At 40.3% G+C, this 25,654-nt stretch overlaps 1 protein-coding gene across 1 annotated transcript in view; it reads right to left on the bottom strand.

Annotated features, from left to right (window-relative positions):
- Window positions 1–851: 851 nt before the first annotated feature.
- The window catches only part of LOC101846033 (atrial natriuretic peptide receptor 1), an 81,863-nt gene continuing 57,060 nt past the window's right edge, over window positions 852–25,654 (bottom strand). The window contains exons 12-21 of the mRNA XM_035972534.1: window positions 23,645–23,659; window positions 16,580–17,334; window positions 14,236–14,947; window positions 12,089–12,223; window positions 8,261–8,384; window positions 7,672–7,740; window positions 5,567–5,756; window positions 3,809–3,907; window positions 1,907–1,998; window positions 852–1,459 (exon numbers count right to left, since the gene is read on the bottom strand). Of these exons, the coding sequence (XP_035828427.1) occupies window positions 1,367–1,459; window positions 1,907–1,998; window positions 3,809–3,907; window positions 5,567–5,756; window positions 7,672–7,740; window positions 8,261–8,384; window positions 12,089–12,223; window positions 14,236–14,947; window positions 16,580–17,334; window positions 23,645–23,659 (2,284 nt within the window). The 3' untranslated portion in view covers window positions 852–1,366. The remainder of the gene's footprint in view (window positions 1,460–1,906; window positions 1,999–3,808; window positions 3,908–5,566; window positions 5,757–7,671; window positions 7,741–8,260; window positions 8,385–12,088; window positions 12,224–14,235; window positions 14,948–16,579; window positions 17,335–23,644; window positions 23,660–25,654) is intronic.

The raw sequence follows: 25,654 nt of genomic DNA, 5'->3' as shown, positions 1-25,654 counted from the left end.
GGTGGGGGTTAATATTTAGATCAGCGAGTCTATGACTTTCTTGTACTACTAGGGTCACTTGGCCCAAAGCTTTATGATCTTTAGGTATTCAACCCACCAACAATAGTCAAAACATAATAGAACATTATAGAATAATAGAATGGACATGCACATATAAATACTCACACATACTCGCTTACACACACACGCACACACGCACACGCACACGCACACGCACACGCACACGCATACGCACACACACACACACGCGCGCGCGCGCGCGTGCACACGCACACGCACACGCACACACACTCAAACAAATGTACAAAAAACACAGACACAAACAGTTTCAAACACACACGCGCGCGCACAAGAAAGCGCACAAACACATACATACTCACAAACAAACAACTCTATTGAAGAATTGCAAAGTAAGAAAGAAACTATCAATATTATTCTTTAGAGTCCAGTTCAAATTGATTTCCATGGAGAAGCTGTTTTGTTCCATGCCTTGAACTGGACCCTATCTGTATGATCAGATCGTATCTTGTTCTTGCTCTGGCAAGTAGCTACCTCAGAATTACAAAGTTCCATCTGCCATTTTTATCCGCTTTGAGTTACTAAGACCACGAGGTAAGAAACCAAATTATGTTCTGTAATCTCTTCTTTCTCAAAATCGTAGGATTATTCGGAGCCGTTATCAAGATATTAAAAGAATTGCATTCGAAAATCAATTATAAAGATCTATCTGCTCAGTTCCTAGTTTTGAGAAATTTTGCGTCAAAGATTTGGAGTTTCTCATTATGTCAAGCTTTTTCGAATGCAATTCTTTCAATATCTTGATAGCAACTCCGAAGAATCATACGATTTTGATAGAGTACATAGAACATTTGGTTTTTGATTTCGAGGTCTTAGTAATTCAAAACGGCCAGTAACTTTGAAATTCTGAGATAACGAAATGTCAACATATTTAATTTGGGAGAAAGAGGTAAACTTATGCCAATCATAGTAGGCTATTTTCATCTCGATGAAAGGAAATTTGGCAGTCATTAAATGTATCAAATGGTTTCAATTAGTGGGAGGCGTGTTGACAAATTATGAGTTACTTCTCGCAATCCACGAATGGAGATGTTGTTTGAAAACAGACACATTAAATTTGGAGATTTTAAACTGATGCCATTTTTCAAATTGTACCAACCCAACTTTTAGATTTCTAGTATTACATCTGTAAGCTGTCTTTGTACGTAGAGCGGGGATCTGAGAAGGGACCCATTTGGTCATCACACCCCAAAAATAGGGATTTGACAAAACTTTCTGCAATGTATACTGGGTATTATGGGTAACGAAAGGCATGCACAAAGCTGGGGCTTATTACGTCAGGGCTCTGTCAGCCTTTGTTCACTTCGGTCCAGTCTGGGAGATCGAAGGGACGTAACTTGGAATTCAACAACCAGTAGGTGGGGACTGGTTGGTCTTTGCCCTGAAATTGCAACAAAAATGAAGTGAGGGAGTGGGGTGGGATGTATGATTTTTATCTCCCTTTGATAAGTAGCATAATGTTCTCATTCGAAAAACGAAATTCAACGCTTTTGAGAATGTGGCTGTCATTGATAAAGCTGGAATTGGGTCAGGTAATCTTTGAATCAATTTCACCTCCTACCTACCTACTTACCTACCTACCTACCTACTTAGTAACCTAGCTACCTACGTATCTACTTACATATCTACCAGGCCTGCGTACCTACCTACCTACCGACGAGCCTACCTACCTGCTTACATACCTAACTACTCACCTCCTACCATCAACCCCTAAAAATCTCAATTTACTGAAAACAGAAGGAAGAGGCACACACTTTAAACTCACTAAATTTGATAGCTAAACGGCACCATTTGGACTGAAAAGAACATTTAAGCAATTATGAATTACCTTGACAGAAATAAGGCCTCTGTATGAGATATTGAAACCGCCAATAGCCTCCAATTCATTGGCGGTCTCTTTGCTCATGTGGATTCGGAGAGCTGAAATGAAAAAAAAAGACAAAATGAAACAACTGCTGCAAAATAAATGAATAAACAGAAGGGCAATTTAGTTTACAGTGGCAAACATACACACATACATAATATACATACATACACACACACCCCCTCCCCCCTCCACACACACACATATATACATACACACACATACACACACATACACACATACACCCATACACCCATACACCCATACACAGATACACACATACACACATACACACATACATACATACATACATACATACATACATACATACATACATACATACATACATAATGGAGATTAGAGGTGTTTACGACGAAAACAAATGCGTTGTAAATTGAACAACATACACAGAAGTTAAAAGAAATAATAGCCTTCCTCATCCTGCATCAGGGTATAGGCAACTAACACACATTTTCCACCTTTCTCTATCCTGGGCTAACCTCCTGATGTTATTCCATGTCTTCCCACTTTTCTGGACATCAATTTCTGTGATTCTTCTCCAAGTTCCATGCGGTCTTCCCCTTGATCATTTACCCTGAACGTCACTACATGTAGACTTGAAAATTATTTCAAATAAAGAAGAACTGAAAAAAGCAATAAAGAGAAGAAGGGAAGTGGCCGTTTGTAATAATCTATATTATTGCATTAATTTATGAAAGCTCGACACTTTTGTCGCCTTAAACTTCCGAGCAACTTAACATTCGAATTAAAAAAATATAAGGAGTGTTCAGAATAATTTAAAGGGTGCACAGTTATATTTAGCAGTCTGAAGTCACTTTAGTTTAATTTTCAGTTTTTTAGTAGTTTCGTTTAGATCTAATCTTGGGAAAGTCTGTCTTCTAAGATGCCATTGTAAACAAGTGAGGCTTCCGTTCACAAGCACTGCACACTGATTCCACAATGACTTGATGATTGATTTTTTTTCCATACAGTTCTGTTTATCATTTTAAACCAGTTTCAAACTCAGATCTGAAGCTGTGACTTCAAAATGTGACACAACTCGGTGAAATCAAGTGATTGTCAATTTTTGGGCATATGGAGTTACTGAAATAATCTGAAAGCTGTTCATTTGTTTTATTTTTGGAAGAAAAAATATTAATTTATTCTGAATAGCTGTCGACATCAATTGAAAGAGGTTGGGGTAGAGTGGTGTTAAAAATAGAATTAGCAAGGAAATGGCCGCAAACATTTGATGATTTCCAAAGTTTGAGAGTCCATGGAAACTAGAAATTTACATGTTTAGTGCTTTCGACCTTCGTTTTACTTTACACTTACTTAACTTTACTTTATTCTTCCTCAGGCATCGTTGGATGGCGAAGGGAGGCGGCTTGGTTTTTTGTGGTTATATTTGGTTCTACATTGGATCAAATGGTATCAAAAATGGTGAAATGGTATAGATTTAACGCCCCTATTAACACTGTTCGGTTATTTAAGAGGAGGGACCTCCGAGTTAACTAACGTCAATCTCCGAAAGGACCTAGCCAAGTGGGAAATTCGTGTAAAATGGCTTTCCCAAGGACACAACGTCGGACCGAGCTGAGGCTCGAATCCCCGATGCCACAACCTCACAATAACCAGACCGGTAGCCTAACCTTTTGTTTTGTTGTTCATCATTGTCAGGTCGTGTGCAAACAGGAGTTCGTTGAGTGCTTCTGGGTCTGGGTTGGCCTCCCTTTTAGGCCACGAAGAGCAGAGGCTAACGACGCCATTAATCAAATGGTGCGCTATACAGTGAATCGGCCGAATTACGTTTAAGTATCGGACATTATGATACGTCTATGGGTGAGACTGAACGACGTTACTCACGTAGTCCGTTAGACTCCATCCGAGAGGCGATGTTGACTGTGTTGCCGTAGAGACAGAAACGAGGCATCTTCTCACCCACAATGCCGGCCACGACAGGACCTGGGAATACGTTATACATATTTATAAAAAACAATCACTAAATGTGGCACATCTGAAAGTCAGTTAAATTAGATTGCACCGGCAAGAACAGAATAGATAATATAGGTACATGTACAGTTTCTGCTTTTGATGGACACATACACAGATGCGTGGGAAGACAGAGGTAATAGATAGATGGATAGACAGAAAGAGGGATGGATGGATGGATGGATGTATGGCATGGATAGACAAACAAACTGCAGCTCCATTTAACATTCGAAAAAGGACTAAAAACCCAACAACAATAAACACACACCTGCTTTACTTTTACTTTTTTCTTCCGCTTGAACCGGTGAGTGTCGCAGTGAGTGGTTAGCGGGTGCTCCGGTGCGGTGTGGTTTGCTTCTTCTTTCCTATCAAACATCTATCGTCTCTATCTCCCCTTCTTCTTTTTTATGTTTGTTACTCTCTTGTAACACCTCTAATCTTCTGGCACTCATATGACCGTATGCAGTTGCGAGTGCCGTAAAACATCTACTAAAACTAAAACTGAGTGCCGCAGGGAGACACAGGCGTCTGTCTGCAGCACGGCGAGTGGCCTGTAGGAGGGACATCTACTGAGCTCTGAGGGTGATTGCCACAGATTTGCCTCAGCGTCGTCTTGGTCTTCCTCTGGCTCTCCAGCCTGATATCTGTGTATGCCCTCAGAGCTGATTGGTTTGAAGGCATCAATGTGAGGTGTCAGAACCACGTCTTGATCCCCTGTTTTTCAATGTGAGGTAAGATTGGTGTTGCTCTTACCACTATGTCTCTTATGACTTCATTTTTTATATTTTCTCGTCTTGTCTTGTTTACGCTCTTCTCAGACATTTCCATTTCACCGTTGACCAGCTTCCTCTCGAAGGTTTTTCCAAGGGACCATGTCAGGCGCTGATATGTGAGCGTTGATAGAAAAATGGCGTTGATGAGCTTCGCCTTGGTGTTCATGGGGATGTTAGGATATTTCAGAAGATGGGAGAGTTAATAACTGACTTCATGAGCTTTCTGGCATCTAGTCTCTATTTCTCGATCTAGTTTGCCGTTTTCTGTGAAAACTCTGCTCACGTATCTGAATTCACTGGTATGGTGTTTTCCATTGGGATCCATCGATGTTGACATCCAGCTTGTCTGGTCTCATGCGAACTGTCATGACCTCGGTCTTCCTAACATTGATCTTCAAGTCACATTTCTCGCAGCTCGCGTTTAGTTGGTTTTTGTGCCCCAGTAGTTGTGTTTTGTTGTTCATCATTGTCAGGTCGTGTGCAAACATGAGTTCGTTGAGTGCTTCTGGGTGTGGGTTGGCCTCCCTTGTAGGCCACGAAGAGCAGAGGGGATAGATTGCAGCCCTGCCTGACTCCGTAACCTACTGGAAACCACCCAGTCTGATGTTCCACTGCTGGTACAGACAGCACTTCTGCAGTTGACATAGATAGCCTTGATGTTGTCTAGTAGTTGTCCCTTGGTGCCGTACTGCTCAAGGATCTTCCATAGCTTGTTTTTGTTTATTCGGTGAAAGCTTTTTCACAGATCCACAGAATAAATACACTAACACACAAACACAAACAAGCAAGCAAACAAACAAACAAGCAAACAAACAAAAACAATATACCAACAGCACGACGTCATCCCAGAATAACTCACCAGAGTTAAGCCCAATCCTGAGCTTGAGACATTGCGTCGTTTTCGCGCCAGTTTCATCCACCCATGGCGCCCTCACATGCACGCTGGCACTGAGTAAATGGAGGGCCATCAGAGCTATCTGACTCGCGTGCTCCGGGATGGGCTCTGGGATACCCGCAGCTACCATGTAGGCGTCACCTATTGTCTCCACCTGGCGGATAAAAGAAATGTTTGTTTTTGTTGAAAATAATTGTATGTGTTGTGTAGATAGATACTTACTTACTATACTTTATCCGTCCTCTTGTACGACCTCTATGGCGTTGAGGGGAGAAAGAGCTCCCGGTCTCTAACAAGTTTGATGGCCTGGCTGGGTGGGATATTGTATGTTCTCGGGGTATCCTTCACACCCTGGATCCAGGTCTATTTGGTCTTCCTCTTGCCTTGTACCCTGATACTTTTCTATAGTAGGCTTTACTGGCAAGCTGATGAGGTGCCATGCGTGTGAGATGTCCAACCACCTGATTGTTAGCCTTCGAACGTTGTGGAGGACAAGTGTTGTTCCCATCATTTCTCTGATTTTGTTGTTGTGTAGAAAGATTATTTTATTTCAAATTGTGTAGATAAAAAAGAGTTTAGCAGAGTAGATGAAAGCCACACGGTAAGGCTATCGGACTCGTAATCGTGAGATTGCGAGTTCGGGGGAGGGGGGGATGGGTTCGAGCCGCAGGCCCGACGTTGTGTCCTTGGGAAAGGCATTTTACAGGAATTTTCCTAAGTTCACCAAGGTGGGAATGGGTACCCATCAATAGACAGCAACGGTTTTTGTACGAATGCTAGAGTTTTAAAGCCTCAAAAAAGCAGCTTGCACTGTGCTTCCCGAAAAGTTGAGATTGTTTCAGAATGTTTTCAGGTCCGCTGGGGTAATAGCGATTGTAAAGCGCACAGAGCTTGCTGTTGAGCGGGAATTTGCGCTATACAAATGCTATCTATCTATTATTATAATTGAAAAAGTGTAGATGTTCTGTAGATATCTGTGTAGATAAAAGAAAGTTTTTTTGCAGGTAGTTGAGGCTTAGATAAAATATTGGGTTTGAGTAGATAATTGAATGGCAAAAAATAGTTGTTGTATAGGTAAATGACTTTGTGTAGATAATTGTAGATGTTGTGTTGATAACTGCGTAGGTAAATGAAAGATTTTGAGAAAAGGAAAAATCAAAGAAATGTTTGAGTTTGCTTGTTTGTTTGAGTAAACAAACACACATCGACACTGTAATGGTCATTAATTAGCAAGTTCTTTACAGTGAGGCGTTTTAATGGAGCTGAGTACAGATGACTTGTGGTCACTGCTTTGGCCAATGACAACAATGGTTGGCAGAGAAGAGATTGCCACATTTTAAACATTACAATGCAAACCTATTGGGTTTTCTCTTTCAGTATGAACAAACTCCAAAAACAAAAGATGAAACAAACAAGACCAGTGCATCCTCCAACAACCCACGCTTGTTTTGAGCACAAGACACATTCTCGTTCCTTGATAGTAAACCGAGGAGCAAACTACTCACCTTGTAGGGAGACTCTCGTGGGTTTGCAGTTAAGTATTCACCTCTCTTTCAAGGTCCCGGGTTCGAATCCGGGTAGCGATGAAAACATTTTCTTCTCTAAAATTATCTACTTTCACCTCCTTTCCAGCTCTCTAGCAATGTTCTGTCGTCTGATTTCGTCTCCATTTTCTGCCCCATCCCCTCCCCTCCTTTGCCCCCTCCATTGGGCTGCTGATGCTTTCTGCAGCCTTTCCACTGCCACTCCTCTTCTCCTAACTACTGTCTTTCAGCCACACCCCTTTTCTTCTGGAAGGACAGATCTACACCCAACCTTCTTGGACAAGGGAAAAAATGATCTCGGAGGTCCCGTGTGAAAGTTGCGCACGTCAAAGATCCCTTGGTGGTCTAAAATCGATAAGAGTAGGCTTTAGCCGCCACCTGGGTAAAATTCAAAATTTCCAACCAACTAAAAAGGTTTAATGTGTTCCGCGCGCTCATATGACCTTATGCAGTTGCAATCGCCGTAAAACACGCCCCCCCCCCTCCCCCGAGAAAAAAGCCCCTCAAAAACCCAAAAACACTCACCTTGTAGACGTTGTAACTGTTGAGTATGACGTCAAACCGAGTGTACAGGTCATTGAGGAAATCCAGAACCTGTAAGGGAAGTAACCCGAAAAAAAGAAAAAAAGATTGGCATTGTAACGGGATCGTTTTTTTTCCTTCATGTTTTTTAAATTCTTTTTCTTATGGTTTCCCTGCAGTTGACTTTTTGAGCAACGCAGACTGTCTTCGTTTATTTATTGCCATTTCCTGAAGTTGATAGGGCTGATACTTATGTTGCTGTTGTTGCTGTTGTTGTTGCTGTTGTTGTTGCTGCTGCTGCTGCTGTTGATGTTGAATGGCGCCTTATTTTAACACACAAACACGCACATACACACAGACATGCACACACACACGCATACTCTCTCTCTCTCTCTCTCACACACACACACACACACACACACACACACACACACACACACACACACACACACACACACACACACCCACACACACACAGATAAAAGAGAGAGAGAGTGAGAGAGCGAGAGAGAGAGAGAGAGAGAGAGAGAGAGAGAGAGAGAGAGAGAGAGAGAGAGAGAGAGAGAGAGAGAGAGAGAGAGAGAACGGTTACCTCCTGAGGCGAGCACTGGCCGCAAATGCTGGTGAAGCCCACTATATCGCTGAAGAAAATGGTGACGTCAGAGAACGACTCCGCCTCCACACGGCCTCCAGAGACAAGCGAGCCCACGAATTTTCTGTAGGAAATAGGTTAATAAAACAGTACTGATGGGCGCAGAATCTATCCAGAGACGTCACCGACGGAGATAGACCAATCAAAATGCTTTGTGCCTTTAGACAAAGTAAAATAATCCGGGGGTTTATCCCATAATATGTTATTTTGCAGTTAAGTTTGGATTTTTTCTTGAAAACAATTGATTTGCGACAGTTTTAGTGGCTATAATGTGTGATCTGCAGCAAATAATACGTAGTTTGACCTCCCAAGGCAGTGCATCTGTGTGCGGGAGTACGTCTCCGAATAGTAAGGAATGTAGTGGATATCTTTTTTGCCAGTGTCAAATTGTATTAAACACAGAGTAACTTTGTTCTATGCAATAATTTTTTTAGCAGCTGGAAACAGTCTTTTAAAAATTAAAAATACTGAGGTCAATTTTTGGTTCAGTTGATATACTTTCAGCAAAGGATGTAAATTTGTGAGGCAGCGTTGTGGAATCAGGCTCTCGTCAATTTTTGGGCATGTGGGGGTATTGGTATCATCTTAAAGCGTATTCACTTGTCTTTATTTAGATTTAGATGAAAAAAATATCAATTTATCTTGATTACAAGTCGAGATATTTGTGTTGTTTTAATTTTTTGGTAGACAAACGGCATTGTATATTGGAGGTGGGGGTCTCCTGTTTTCAGAGGTAAAAGTAGAGAGAAAATGGCTGTCAAAGATTATTTATCTCCTTAGCTTAAAAGTCCGTGGTAACTGAAAATTTACATTTTTGTGTGCCTTTAATCGACATTTTTAAGAAACATTTCTACAGAAATGTGTTCTTTAAAGGGCAAGAAAGGTGTTGAACCAAAATACTAAAATTTGATAAAAATTCACAAACCTGCGGAAAAATGCAAGTTTCTTCACTTTGATTATTTTGACGAGAGCCTGATTCCACCACGCTGCCTCACTAATTTATATTTTTTGTCAGTGCCAAGCTGTAGTATACAATAATTAACTTCATTCTGTTGCATAAATTTCTTCATATTACCTGGAAATAATCCTTTTAAGTTCAAATCACTATAGTCAGTTTTTGGGTCAGTCGTTACACTTTCAGTAAAGAATGTAATGTATGTAATAAATTATTTTTGTCAGTGCCAAGTTGTAGTAAACAAAAATAAGCTTCATTCTAGAGCATTACTCTCTTTATATTATCGAAAAACTGTCCTTTTAAGTTCAAATGACTAAGTTTAATATCTTAGGTCCGTTGTTACACTTTCTGTAAGGGTAGTAATGTATATTTTTTTCTCAGTGCCAAGCTGTAGTAAACAGTAATTAGCTTCATTCTAGAGCTTAACTTTCTTCATATAACATGGAAACAGTTCTTTAACGTCCAAATCACTAAAACCAACTTTTGGGTCTGTCGTTACACTTTTTTAAAGGTATGTAGTGTATATTTTTTGTCACTGTCAAATTGTAGTTAATACAAAGTAACTTTGTTCTATAGAATAATTTTAGTTGTAGCAGCTGGATATAGTTAAAAAAAAAAAAATCCAAATTACTCAGGTCAATTTTTTTGTCGGTTGATACACTTTGAGCCTAGGATGTATTATATATTTTTTAGTCAGTGCCAAGCTGTAGTGAACAACAAGTAACTTCATTCTAGAGCATAACTTTCTTCATATTACCTGGAAACAGTTATACGATGTCCAAATCACTATGTGCAATTTTTGCGTCGGGCGTTACACTTTCTGTAAGGGATGTATTGTACATATATCTTTTTGCCAGTGTCAAATTGTAGTAAACAACAAATAACTTCATTCTACAGCTTAACCTTCTTCATATTACCTGGAAACAATCCTTTTAAATCCAAATAACTTAAGTCATTTTTGGGGTATGTTTTTACACTTTCAGCAAAGGATGTAACGTATAAATTTTAATGTTTGTCAGTGTCAAGCTGTAGTAAACAATAATTAGCTTCATTCTAGAACTTAACTTTCTTCATATTACATGGAAACAGTCCTTTTAAATAACCCCCCCCCAAAAAACAAAAAAAACAAAACAACAACAAATAATTTGTTCTAGAGCTTTCTTTTCGTCTTAGCAGCAAGAACCAGTCTTTGTAACATTCAAATCACTTAGGTCAATTTTTAAGTAGGCCGTTTCACTTTCAGTAATGGATAAAATGTAACAGTTTTCGTCAGTGTCAAGCTGTTATAAACAACAGATGACTAAATTCTACTGTGGACATGTCTTGTTAGTAGCTGGAAACAGTCTTTTTAAATCCAAATCACTTAGGTATATCTGTGTCGGTTGTTACACTTTCAGCAAGATATGTAATGTATTTTTTTCCTCTGTGGCAAGCTGTAGTAAACAACAAATAACTTTATTCTAGAATCTAACTTTCATTATAGTAGCTGGAAACAGTTCTCTTGTTCAATTTTTGAGTCGGTCGTTACACTTTCAATAATGGATGTAATCTGTATTTTTTCATCAGTGACAAGGTATAGTAAACAATAAACAACTTTATTTTATGTCTCAATTTTTGTCTTCTCAGTTGTAAGCAGTCTTTTCAAATTCAAATCTCGTTGGTCAATTGTTGGGTCGGTCGTTACACTTTTTGTAATGGATAAAATGTACAGCTTTTTGCCAATGTCATGTTGCGGTAAACAACACATTACTTTATTCGAGAACTTATCTCTCACATTTGCAGTCTTTGTAAAATCCAAACCATTTAGGTCAATTTTTGGGTCGGTCCTTACACTTTCAGTAATGAATTTTATGTATATTTTTTAGTCAGTGCCAAGCTGGGGTAAACAACAAAATACTTTATTCTACAGTTAAGCTTTCTTTGTCGTATCTGGAAACAGTCTTTATATGGTCAATTTTTGGGTTGGTCGTTACACTTTCAGTAATGGATGTAACGTATATTTATTCGTCATTGCCAAGCTGCAGTAAACAACAAATAACCTTGTTCTAGAATAATCTAGAACTTACTTATTGCCTTAACAGTAGGACAGTCTTTTTAAAAATCAAAATCACAAGGTCAAGGGGACAAGAAATGACTTTATTCTCGAGTTTAACTTTGTTTATGGAAGCTGGAAACAGTCTGTTTAAATCTAAATCACAAGGTCAATTTTAGAGTAGGTTGTTACACTTTCAGTAATGGATGTGATGTATATTCTGTGTCAGTGCCAAGCTGTGGTAAACAACACATAACTTTGTTCCAGATCTTTATTTTGGTCTCAGAAGTTGTAAAACATTCTTTTTTTTCATCCAAATAACTTATATGTCTATTTTTGGGTAGATTGTTACACTTTCGGTAATGGATGCAATCTGTAATTTTTCGTCAGTGCCAAGGTTTAGTTAACAACAAATAACTCTGTTTAAGATCTCAGTTTCTGACTCCTCTTCTGAGAGCAGTCTTTTAAAATCCAACTGACTTTGGTCAATTTTTGGGTAATTCTTTACACTTTCAGTAATAGGTGTAATGTTATATATCTTTTTCTTTATTCTAGAGGTCAACTTTCTTCTTCATATTCTAGAGCTCGTGGGAGCGGGGTGGGGGCTCATATTTTTCAGGTAAATGGAAGGGGGGGGGGGGCAATCTGGCCATGTCAATGAGGGTAAGAAGCCCTCCCCCCCTCCCTTTTCCCCAATGTCTGACACGTGTGACGTCGATGGTGCGAGCTCTAGTATTATTTATAACCTCTTTAGAAAAGACCCCCCCCCCCCCCAACTTACTGCGGAATGACTTCACAGAGGACCCGAAAGTACTTGGCCTTCTCCTCCTCTAGACAGCGCGTCCTCTCGTTGACAGTTTCCTCCAGCTGCTCGCTGTACCGGCTCATGATCTGCTCTATCTTGTCGGACAGGGATCTGTGTGCATTTAATAATAATGATAATAATAATAATAATAATAATAATAATAATGATAATAATAATAATAATAATAATAATAATAATAATAATAATAATAATAATAATGATATAATAATAATAATAATAATAATAATAATAATAATAATAATAATCACAATAATAATCACAACAACAATAATAATAATATATAATAATAATAAAAACATTAACAATAATAATATCAATACTTAAAAGAAAATAATGCTAAGAATAATAATAAGAAGAATAAGAACAAGAAGAGATAGCATTTGTATAGTACAAATCCCCGCTCATCAGCAAGCTCTATGCGCTTCACAATCTATACTACACATAGCGTCGATTAAAACCAGACACATTTCAATTGCGTGTTTCATGTAAAGTTGAAAACCCATTGAGCTGAAATTTTCCACACGTGATTGTGAACACAATTGATGCTCCTGATCAGCCTGCATTTATGATCAGGTGCCCAGTTAATAAAGCTCAGGTCTTATTTTGTTAAAAACCATGTTTTGTCATTTTCTCGAACGTTTTTGGTTTTTTAACGTTTTATTCTTTTATCTGTAGCCAAGAATAAAACGTTAAAAGTTTCATTTCAAAACATCTAAATCTAAAGATACAGCATGCCGCGTTTAACTAACGAAGAGCGCAATTAGGCAGTTGGTATGCTGAGGGCCAATACGCCAGTAGCAAATGTTGCAAGGACCTTCAATGTGACAAGAGACACGATATATCGACTAATGAATCGTTTGCAGACGTCTGGATCCGTGCAGGATGGTCCCCGGACGGGTCGTCCTAGAGCTACAACACCAGCCCATGACCGGTACATTCGGGTCTTGCACCTACGAGATCGCTTCCGGCCTGCTACCAAGACAGCCAGGGAGTGGAAGGGACGGAGAACCATAAGTGCGCCGACGCCTTAGACCTCAGCCGGTCACCTCAGATCAGCTACGTACAGCACTTACAAACATATGGAACAACATTCCACAGCATCTCATCAAAGACTTGTGTGCGAAGCATGCGGCAGAGGTGCACAGAAGTAGCCAATGCCCACGGCGGCTATACGCAGTATTAACTGTGACTTTTCATTTTAGCGCCTACAATTAAAAGATCAAATTTCAGGAAATAAAGTTCATTTGTTAAAATTGTTTTTTTGTGTAATTGATTTGTAAAATGTTCAAACTTTCCTTATAGAGAGATTTAAAAAAAATAAAATCAGTCTTTCAATACAAAAAAACACTAAAAAGGGGGTGTATGGTTTTTTTTAACGCCAAGTATATTACCCCAGCAGACCCGAGAGCATTCTGAAACAGCCTCTACTTCCTGGGAAGCATACAGTGCAAACAGCCATCTATAGGCGCTAAAACACTAGCATAGCCTCACGACTACGAGTCCGGTAGTTTTTTAAAGTTTTAGTAAGAGTTTTACGGCACTTGCGACTCAACAAGGTCATTATAAGTGCCCGAACATTAGAGGTGTTACAAGAGAGTGACAAACACAAAAAAGAAGAAGGGGAGAGAAGGAAGATAGATGTTTGATAGGAAAAAAAGAAGTAAACCACACCAGAGCACCCGTTAACCGCCCACATACCATAGTTCACAGAAAACCCAACATAGTTTATAGACAAATATACCATAATTTGTCTACCTATGATATACCACATTTGGTCTACAGAGAACACAATATACAATGCCGTTTGTCTACCAAAAAATAAAAACAACAACACCCCCTCTCCCTTACCCCCCCCCCCCCCCCAAACAAACAAACAAACAACAAAATAACAAACAAAAACCAACAACACCGAACAAACCCCCAAAACACGATTCTATGGTAATGGTATAGATTGTAAAGCGCAAAGAGTTTGATCTTTGGCAGCACTTTGCACTATACACAGGGTATTAATTAATTATCATTATACTGTGTTTCTGGGTTCGTTGATATATTTATTTTGTTGTAACGGCTGTTTATCCACATTGTCCAAAAACATGGCTTACCTGCCAGAAGTGATTCCTCGCAGTTTCTTCAGTATGACGTCAGCAGTCGGACGTGCTTCGGGTGTCTCCGCCCAGCACAGCTGCATGAGCTCCACCATCTTAGACTCGGTCTCTTCTTCACTTTTCATCTCGTCTTTCTGACTTCCGGCCACGCCCATCATTTGACTTCCGTTCTGGCTCGGCTCACGAGTACCTCCTCCATCAATCCATCTCCGGAAACTTCCTTCTCCCGACTTCCTGCGACCGAAAGAAATCACGTCCCTGCTCGCTTTCCGTGTTGTAAAGAGTGCGAGATTCTTCAGCCTGTGCGGAATTTCTGGGCGAAGGACTTTGGAATGATTCTCCGAACACATCGTTTCGTTGGGCTGGTGGTGGTCGTGTTTGCAATGCTGGTCGCCGCTTTGTGTTCTCAGAGGCGGCGTACAAGAACCGCAGTGGTGGAACCTGAGACTGCTGCGAGCGTGAAGGTGGCTCAAAGGGTGAGAGCCGTGTTTGTTATCGCTGTCATAAAGCTGTTGGTGCTGTTGCTGCTGTTGTGGGCTTGGGCTGATGGACGCCGTGTGGCAGCCGAAGGATCGTCTGTTTTTGTACACGGCGCGATCAGGCACGGCGGATAGAGCAGACCCCGCGACAGGAGCGGCGGCACTGGAAGACCGAGGGCGGGGAGAGGATGGTCCCGTGTTGCAAGGACGGAACGTCACGGCTGGGCTGCCTGCTGGGTGTGGACACGATTGGATGGAGATGAGATGAGATGAGATGAGATGAGATGAGATGAGATGAGACGAGACGAGATGAGATGAGATGAGATGAGATTAGACGAGACGAGACGATGACTTGGTAGGAAATCAAAAGAAACGAATATATTATACGATTGTATGAAGAAAAGATGAGATGAGATGAGACGAGATGAGACGAGACGAGACGATGAGTAGGTAGGAAATCAAAAGAAACGAATATATATCAAATAAATTCTATGAGAAGAGACTAGAAGGGATGAAATGAGACTGTAACTTGGAAGGAAATTAAAAGCGACACATCAATACGATATCGTACACAATGATATGAAATAGAATGAAAGAAAATGACAATTTTGTGATAACCCAGTAACTTGGGTGGAAATTCAAAGGGACGCTTATTTTTAAAAAGTGTTTTACGGCGGCGTTCGCAACTGCATAGGGTCATATGAGCGCCGGGACACATTTAATATTTTCAGTTGGGAGGACATTTAGTATTTTGCCTGGATGGCGACCAAAGCCTACTCTTATCGATTTTCGAAGATCCAAAAATCTTTGACGCTTAACTTTCGCAATTTGCACACGAGACTTCCTTGTTTTTTCGCCCTTGTCCGAGAAGAATAGGTGTAGATCTTTCTTGTAGATCAGAGGTGTGGCTGAAAGACATCTGCAGTAAGAAGGAGCCAGGGAGTAGCGGTAGAAAGGCTGCAGAAAGAGTCAGGAGCCCAGAGGAGTGGGCAAAGGAGGTGAGTGCGGGCGCAGAAAGTGGAGGCGGAAGCAGAGGACAAAACATTCCACGAGAGCAGGAAAGGAGGTAAAAGGAGACAATTTTAGAGAAGAAAAATCTCCGTCGCGATTGGAAATTGAACAAGGGATCTTTTGAAAGAGAGGCAAATACCTTAACCTCTAAGGCCATGAGAACACCCATGTTTTTGTTTAATACGCTACACAATAACTTTACATGAAAAGAGATGGGATGAGATGATAAATAATGGTATGAAATGAGATGAGATGAGATTGGACGATGATGCACAATGACACAAACATTAATAAATAAATGAGGTAAGATGTGATATGAGAAGATGGAATGATATTTGATTTGTAAAACAATATAGTAGTATTTTTGCTAGGATCAGATATTAGCAGAAAGAGTCCTACCAGACAGCCAATACAGTTTCAGATCAAATCGCCGAACAACGGACATGCCCTTTTCTTTCTGCATATACGAAAAGAGCCAAACATACAGTAGTATTTTAAATTGAAAGATCACATAATCACACGATAAGATACAAAGGAGAAGATATTATGAAATGCTAAAAGCAGAACAGCTGAAATGGGTTGAGAGGTGCTGTTGATCGGGGCTATTACAGTCAGGCAGAAACTAACATAGCAATTATTTAATAAGATGAAATGAGATGACATCTTTCGAAAATAAAACGGCACAACAGATTTAAAGCAAAATTAAAGCAAGCAAAAAAATATTAATGGAGAAATAAACAGACACTGAGGAAAACTAAATTATTACTTGTACTAGAAAGAGTAGAAAATTGGGAACATTACTGCTACAATATTATGACCTTCTTCCCATGCAGGAATGCTTTTCAGTCCACCTTGCAAACTGTCGTGTCCGGGTGAGGAGCAAAGCTCAGTCGTCATCTGGTCGCCACGGCGAGGGTTCGCTTCTTGCCCGGATATTATTTGTACGTAGTTACTGAAGGGTTCTCCAGTTGTCTTTCCACCTCGTCCGGAGTCGTTCTTGCTTTCTGACGTCACATGATCTGCGATTGATACGTTAATTTCAGGCATGACAAGTCCTGTTGGGCCAATAGACGTTCTGTGTCGGGGAGTGCAATGAGCACTTGTCTCACCCCTGGCGTGGTCAGAACGTGAGCGGTGCAGCTGAGGCATAGATTTCCGACCGGATCCTCTCTCGATTTCATCTGAAAGCGTTTCTGGGTTGCCCGTATTTTGATCAAGTTGCTGTTGTGACTGTATTAGTTGCTGTTGGTCTAATTGTTGATGAAGATAAAGTGGTTGCTGTTGTTGTTCATGATGTTGAAACGGTTGTTCTTGCTGTTGTTGTTGTTGTTTCAGTTGATGGTGATGCTGCAATTGCTTCTGCAATCCATTCAAGGTAGGCACGAAGTGTTGACCTTTCGCAGAGTTATCAATTGCTATCGTGCTTGGGTTCACTTGAGAATTCCGTTGGTTTAACCTCTGACATTTTTGAGTTGATTTATTAGTATCAGAGTTCTTGTTTTCTCTGTGGTAAGTAGCTCCTGATATTGTAATGCTGGGGGTCTCTGAAGATTCTTTTAGAAACTCCGAAGTCGTAACGGCCGGCGAGGCAGGAGGAAGACCATGGCTGAAAACCACAAAAAGCACACAGATATGTTTGACTTTTGACGAGTGCAACGGGTTACAGGTGAAATAAGAAAATGATCAGTACACATAGACCTACTCGCTGTTATACATAATAATTGTTCTCTTATAAATCCATTTTCATGTTAAAATATCGTTGTACCTCTTCACTCACATTTTGCAGTCTTTGGTGTAGGAATTTTAAGTTCTTATCGACTTAAAATTTACAGTATTTAGGAATGTAAGCCTTGATCCTTCCCCCCAGAAACGCTCTAATACGAATAAGATCATTAACCTGGTACCCGAGAAAGTGAGACGGAACACACTAATGATAATAAACAATTCTTTAAAATGAAATTGCCATAATCATTTTACATCTACACACATTTGATTACCCAAGCCTTACGGTTCAGATAATAATTTAGTAGTTTCTATTGTTGTTCTTGTCATCGTCGTCGTCGTCGTCGTCGTCGTCGTCGTCGTCGTCGTCGTTGTTGTTGTTGTTGTTGTTGTTGTTGTTGTTGTTGTTGTTGTTGTTGTTGTTGTGGTTGTTTTGGTTGTTGTTGTTGTTGTTGTTGTTGTTGTTGTTGTTGTTGTTGTTTGTGTTGTAATTTTTTTTTGGGAGGGGGGGGGGGGTAGTTTGGCTCTGACTGCCGTCTACCGTGACCATATTGTTAGTGCTCCGGGGTCTGCAGCGAAGCGATTGGGCGCTTCGTCATCGCACGCAGAAGACCCAAGTTCGATTCCTGATTCTCGTGTAGGGACAGGATAAACTTAATAGCGTTCATCTATCTTTTTGCTGGGACGTTGTGGGCCTCTCATCCCGGGTTGACTTTAACGGGGGGAAGGATCAAGGCTTACATTCCTAAATACTGTAAATTTTAAGTCGATAAGAACTTAAAATTCCTACACCAAAGAGATTATGTTGAAGTTATCAAAACAGAAAGATAGAAATATCAATTTGAAAGAATAAAAGCTTCTCCTCTTCACGTGGAAAGACAGTTCGCATACTCTGCTAGCAACAAAAACATCACACATTACAGATGAAATCTCCTTTTCTAATTAATTGTGTATTTGGTGCTTTATCATGGAAATGTTTCTTTTTCAGCATTTACTGAAGGGATTAGAAATATTTCATTAAAAAAAAATAGCTTAGCAAGAATACAGGCTGAAAGAACTTAATTTGATTCTTACAATTCCATGATCGAATGCTAGGCAGCAATCTTAACTCTGAATCACAAAATTTGAATGCTTTTTGTATAACTCCTTCATATACCATTTTGAAAAGTGACGCAATAATGACGGGTCGTACCCAAGGAGCTTAGAACTGATGGAGCCTCCTCTCTCTCTTCGCGGCGCCGCGAGCAGTACGCCGCGAGCAGTACGCCGCGTTGGGGATCAAATATGGCCACCGAGTGTGGGCTAAATCACGAACTGTGGCGTTTCTTTTTATAGAATTTTATCGGGCTGGGCCACGTTGTGGGGGTGGGCGGGGTGGGGGAATGCACGCAAGGAAGAGGGGATGGGGCTGGGATGAAAGAGGAGGGGCGGCCTTGGGAAGGGACGGAGGAGAATGGGAAAAATTAAATAAGAGAGAGAGAGAGAGAGAGAGAGAGAGAGAGAGAGAGAGAGAGAGAGAGAGAGAGTGAGACAGACAGACAGACAGACAGACAGACAGACAGACAGACAGACAGACAGACAGACAGACAGACAGACAGACAGACAGACAGACAGACAGAGAGAGGGAGGGAGAGGGAGAGAGAGAGAGACTCTTGTGTAGTAAAATTTGTTGTTGCTTTGTTTGGTTTATTTTTTAACAGCAGAATCTTAAGTGAACCGGAATTATTGATTGTGGGATCTTAGGTGAAGACTACAACAATAAAATTAAACCGAGTATAGTTCTATCTAACAAGACTCAAACTCTTATCCACCCCACCCTACCTTCTCCCCTCATCTGATATGGTTTGGTGTTTCTTTAACATAGAAAATATTCATCATTATTGTTGTTGAATATTGATTTCATGTTCTAATGGAGCCTCTAGATATCAACGTTTAGACTACAGTAGCATCAAATTTGCACACACAAAGGAAAGCAATATCTTTAATTAAAATGTATAATATGTATATACATACACACACATAATAATTATAATATATTTACTCATAATAATTATATATATTTATGAATAAGAATACTTTTAAGAAATTGAGTATCCCAGTCTTTCTGCTGGGGTCTTGTATCCCTTTCAGCCTGGGTTGGCCTTGGCATGTAGCGCCGGGTCCAGCCTCTTATGAATTAATGATTTAAATTGTGTTGCTGGGGGCATAGAAACACTTTCATTCAAATTTTTTAAAAGGGAAACAACTTAACTTTGAAAAATTCGGTCCACTGCAGCATCATATCGGTTCTTACACTTAAATACAACACAGGTGCAAGGCATTTTTACTAATTAACTTGCCTAATCTGAAGGACCTCGGAATAAAACCTTCTTTCTTATCTAGATTTCAGTGCCTTAATCGGGCAATCGCGCAGGGCAGGTAGACCACGGTTCCGCCGCGGCGCTTTTCCCTTTCGTCAACCCGCAGCCACCTCCCGAATCGTCAGCCACCCCCAACCTTTGACACGGGTCAAACTTCCATCTATTTATAGGTAGTTAAATCTACCGGAACATGTGTTAGGCAAAGTGATGTGCAATGATAGTCGCAATAGAGAGATTGTTTTGGTCTCTCTTTACTCATCTGCACCACACGAATTTAATTGATGTTTTCCCTGGACTCTGCTTTTACTAAAGTCTCGAATCTAGATCTAGTTGTAATCTAATTGCAGGTTGCAGATATAATAAATTGCCGACAGAGAGAGAGAGAGAGAGAGAGAGAGAGAGAGAGAGAGAGAGAGAGAGAGAGAGAGAGAGAGAGAGAGAGAGAGAGGGGGGGGGGGAGAGGGAGAGAGAGAGAAGGGGGAGGAGTAGATCTTGCGAGAACTTTCGGGCAAAACAAAATGGCGACCCGCGTAGTTCGGTCGATTCGAAAAGTGAAAGAGCCATAGCATCTTTGTAGACGATCAAATTAGCTTACGTTTGTGCTATAACGTCATTTTTTTCTTTGCTTTTGTCAATTTGATCATCCACACCGATAGAAAGCATTTCAAAATTAGGAAAAACAGGTCTTGTTTCACACTGGGTGAGAATAGCTAACGCTGGCAAGTCTCACCCGGGGTGAGAGGTCAATCGTAGGGTTTTTATTCTCACCCCGGGTGAGGATAGCCACTTCCTTACTTTAATGATTAGGTGATTAAACTTGATCTCTTATTGACAATATAAAAGTCCATTTAAGCTTCATTTCGTTAGAAAACAATGTGTTAGGTTTGCTAACTTCATAGACTTTGTGTTAAACAACACTTTTAACAAAACGAATGCTTACAAGCCTAGGCTTGGCCTTTGTAATCTCGAAGGTTTAGAAGTAGAAGTAGAAGAGTCTACTGCTAGAGTCTAGTCCAATTTATTTAATCTCTTGAATGTACTGGATAACAACAGAAATCTGCAACCTGCCACTAGATTACAACTCTAGATCTAGATCTAGATTCGAGATTTTAGTAAAGGCAGAGTCCAGGGAAAACTTCAAGAAATTCTCGTGGTGATGAGTAAAGAGAGACCAAAACAATCTCAATAAATAATATATCGCGACAATCACGGCACATCACTTCACCTATACATGTTCCGGTAACTACCTATGAATAGATGGAAGTTTGACCCGTGTCAAAGGTTGGGGGTGGCTGACGATTCGGGAGGTGGCTGCGGGTTGACGAAAGGGAAAAGCGCATCGCCTACGCCCATAAACGTTCACGAGTGTAAAGGAGAACGACGAACCGTACCATTCGTCGTTTTCGCTTACATCGCAAGGCTGCGGGTTCGCAATGTAAGGGAGAACGACGAATGTCGAATAACTTTGATACTTTTTAACCTAAACCATTCAAACTTTAGAAACTGTTTTATGAGCACCTCAATCAGATATCTGGTGAATTACAGCTTAAAAGATAGAAAAATAGAAGAGTTATAAAGTGAAAACTGTTTTTGCCTCTCCTGAAAAATTTGCCTCGCTACCTGCGCAGGGCCATTCGTCGTTTTCCCTTACGACGGCAGTATAGGTTTCCAGCATACTAAAAATATGCCTGCCTTAGCCTAAAAACACGCGTTGATCTAGATATCAGCTTACAACATAAGCAGTTTAATTTAAGATAGCCTAAAAAAGGTTAATACATTTTTACTTATTTTACTAATTAGTTACATAGCCCTGCATGGGGTCTGTGGGTAGGGAAGAGTTGGAGAGGAAAGAAAGAGAGCGTGCAATAGCATATAGATCTATGTATACCTATAGGCAATGGTGAGAAAAGGCAACAGACTGTAGAAATAGAAAACAGATTTCGTTTTGTGTAGCCTAGGCTAGGCATATATGGATAAAAACAGGAATACAAAGCGACAGATCGAACTCACCAGAGGCGCTTCACCATATATATATATTATATATATATATGTATACATAAACATGTATAATGCATCTTTCATGGATTAATAGCACTTTACTGAAACTGGCTCTTACAATTAAGTGGGTGAATGTGACAGTCTTTCTTAGACTGCTTTGCCGTATGCATTGTCTCTTGCTGATTCTTTTGTATATTATGTCCATACTTCTCTGTCAGGCACATACATTTGGGACATTACAAAATTCAAAGGTGGTCCTGACAGGGTCAAGCTAGCACTTCCTTACTTTATTAAGTAAGCTTTGTAATTTCTTTGTCTCTTTAATGTTGTTACATGTATTCCGTAGTATTACAGCAGGACATTGTCTTCTTAGATGTCAAAGTGTTTTTTTCCACTTTTAATTTCTTCTTCAAAACTCTCACATCACATTGCAGACACTAGATCTTTTGTTATGGACAGGACCTGTATCCTTTGGAACTGGCCTGGAGGGAACAATAATAATTTTTTTGGAGGGTTTGGAACAGTAAACAGCATGGCCACAGCATTCTGCACTAGAATTGTTCAAGATGCAAATTTCCAAAGGCAGTACGTACAGTTCAAATTGCTCAGCGCACAATGCATTCCCATGGTACACGTATAGGTGACTATGCTATCTTAAGAACCAAAGTCAGCCTTCCGATAATTCATAACCCATTTTTTTAAACTTCAGAAATAAATTATAATTTTTTGGTAGGAGTACGAAAAACTTAGATTGTAACACAGTTTTACATTAAGCCTATACAAAAGACCGGTGCTCACAATAAATAATACACTGTGGTGGCCCATATTATCACGTGTGCAGTCAGATTCTAAATATTGCAAAATTCATAGATCTATACATAGAATATAGGTCTACTCATTTAGTTTCATTTCATAAAAGAGAAATATATAAGTGCTTGATTGATTAGATCTAAGAGTTTTTAGTGAGTACATCTACTGGAGATTTTAAAACTAAATTTTTTTGGGGATAGAGTTAAATGACATTCATCCCACATTTAGTTTTCATACAATAAAGTTAAATCTTACCTGGCATATTTGGATTGGTTTAATTTTGATGAGAAACTTGAATAACAAAAATAATAAAATACTAAATATGTTTCACTACTCTATCTAGTCATTTCTGCAGGGGAGGAGTCGAAGCGCCACAGAGTCTACTGATGCATTCTCAGGTCTACAGTGTGAGTGAGCGCGTGTGTGTGTGTGTGTGTGCGTGTGTGTGTGTGTGTGTGTGTGTGTGTGTGTGTGTGTGTGCGTGTGCGTGTGTGTGTGTGTGTGTGTATGTGTGTGTGTGTGTGTGTGTGTGTGTGTGTGTGTGTGTGTGTGTGTGTGTGTTGGAGGGTCCCCCCAAAAAAAAATCAGTATGAAGGCGATGATAATGTAATTTTTAACTTTTTAAAAATGGAACTTATCAGTGAATTTTCAATGCCCACACACTCTCAAACTGATGAATAATTAAAGGGGAAATCAATGCTGGGTGGTCCCCAAAAACTTCTTTCAGATCACTTGAAACACTTTTTTTGTGTGTTTTCTTTTCTTTTTTTTTTTAGGGGGGGGGGGGGGGGGGGGGGGGGGGGGCTGCGACAGCATAGGTCTCATATGAACAGGCGGGGCACATTAAACTTTTTCAGTTTGGTAAGAATTTTTAATTTTGCCCAGGTGGGGGCCACAGCTTAGCCTACTCTTTTGATTTTAAGAACACCAAGGGGTCCTTAACTTGCGCAACTTACGGGACCTCCGAGATTTTTCGCCCTTATCCGAGAAGGCTATATATATAGGTGTTAGATCTTACTTACTTACCATAAGATCAGGTGACTGAAAGACAGCAATCAGATAGAAGGGGCCAATGAGTGGCAGTAGTACAAATGTAGTAGTAGTAAAGGCTGCAGAAAGAGCCAGGAGCCCCAGATGCGCCAGAGAAGGAGTCAAAAGGGGTGTGTGTGTGTGTGGGGGGGGGGATGGGGGGGGAGGCAGAAAGTGAGGAGGAAAAACAGACGACAGAACTTAGAGCTGGGCGGTGAAAAGAGAAAACTTTAGAGAAGAAAAATGTCTGTCCCAGTCATGTTTAAAACCTACTGAATGAGAGGCAAACACTGTAACCCAGGCTATAAACTCTATATAGACCACGATCAGAGCCCCCAGAAAAACGTGTTTTATTCGCTAGCTATAGTAAGGTTTAACAATGTTTCGTCCTCCTGCCCATGCACTGGCATGACGTGACGAACTAGGGCTGATCAACTGCACTGTCGCCTGTGCTGTGAAGAAGTAGAGGAAGGAGTGTAGTGGAGGCAAACATTATACATGTAATAGGTCTATGCTATGATAATAAGGCCCAAGGATAGATCTAGATCTGGTCCTAGTAGACCCACTGCATTAATTAGGCCCTTACTTCTAGACCTAGACTCTAGATCTAGTATACTAATTGACCTGGACACTGATACTAGATCTACAATCTATTATCAAATTTAAATCTAGAGATCTAGATATCTATATCTATATCTAGAATCTAGATATCTATATCTCTAGGATTCTAGGTCTACAGTCTAGGTATTCTAGAGATCTAGATTTAGATTCTAGATCTAAATCTATATCTAGATCTAGATCTAGATCTAGACTCTAGATCTAGTTAGGCCTACACAAGAGAAAAACGATATTATGTAAGGTTAATGAAAAAGTACATGTGTAAATTCTTACATTTCAGGGTCCTTTGGAAAGCTAAATAATGCTAGGTCTGGTATCTATGCGATCTTGAATTGGCACGGACGCAGACTGCCGCAAAACACCACTTACACTTGCAGGTGACTTGCGATTGCCGACAGCCGCCATTAGCTTTGTTTACCGCGCCTCGTTTCACAATCAGCTGGTGACCTGGATACGCGAAAATAGGCCTCGTTTCCGCTCTCTATAATTAAATACTCTCTGGTGGTACACAGAGTGGTCGAATAGCTTTTGGAAAAAATTGCCCAGGAGGAACGAAAAAGAAGAAGATTCTATATTTTGGTATTTTAGCATGCCCAACTCCTTTAACATCCTAACATCCCCATTGAGACCAAAGCCAAGCTCATTAACTCTATCTTCATCCCTATGTTGACCTACCAATGCCAGGCATGGACTTTCGCCAAGAGTCTGGAAGGTAAGATAACCACCTGCGAGACGAGATGTCTAAGGAGAACCGTCAAGAAAACCAGACGGGACATGATCAGAAAAAAAACTGGATCAGAAAAATCATGGAAACAACACCAGCTGTCCTCCGCTACATTCAGATCAGAGGCAAACAAGCAGGTGGTTTTGGGCATCTAACACGTATGGCACCTCACCAGCCTGCCAGAAAGTAAAGTAAAGGTATTTTAGGAAAGGGAGCTAATTTTTTCCCGCTTTGCTGGTGAGTGCACTACAAAATAATGGTAAAAGCAAAGATGCTGCAGTAAACAGAACGGGGGAAAGAATAAGAAACCAACCCCCCCCCCCACAAAAAACAACCACCACCCTCCCCATTCCCCGAAAAAAAAAACACACACACAAAAAAACAACAACCTTGGGATAGCCATAACCTTTGCTGATGAGTAAAAAAACACGAAAAATCTTCTACCAACTCCGAAAAGACAAGTGTACCTCCTCGAATTGACCTCGCAATTTCCCTTGTCTCGATTGTGCTTGGGGCTATCGAATTTCGGCTTTAGCCAGAGCGAAATAAATGCTTCTGCACTGTCTGACCCGATCTACCCTTATCGCTTATTATCCTCCATCTTCATCAATCCATCTCACTTACCCCACCTAAGATATCTTTGTTCTCTCGGGGTTGTTTTTTTT

Source organism: Aplysia californica, unplaced genomic scaffold (genome assembly GCF_000002075.1).
Source record: "Aplysia californica isolate F4 #8 unplaced genomic scaffold, AplCal3.0 scaffold00732, whole genome shotgun sequence".
NCBI lineage: Eukaryota > Metazoa > Mollusca > Gastropoda > Aplysiida > Aplysiidae > Aplysia > Aplysia californica.
Note: the sequence above shows the minus strand (reverse complement) of the source record. Positions and strands in the feature narration are given on the sequence as shown.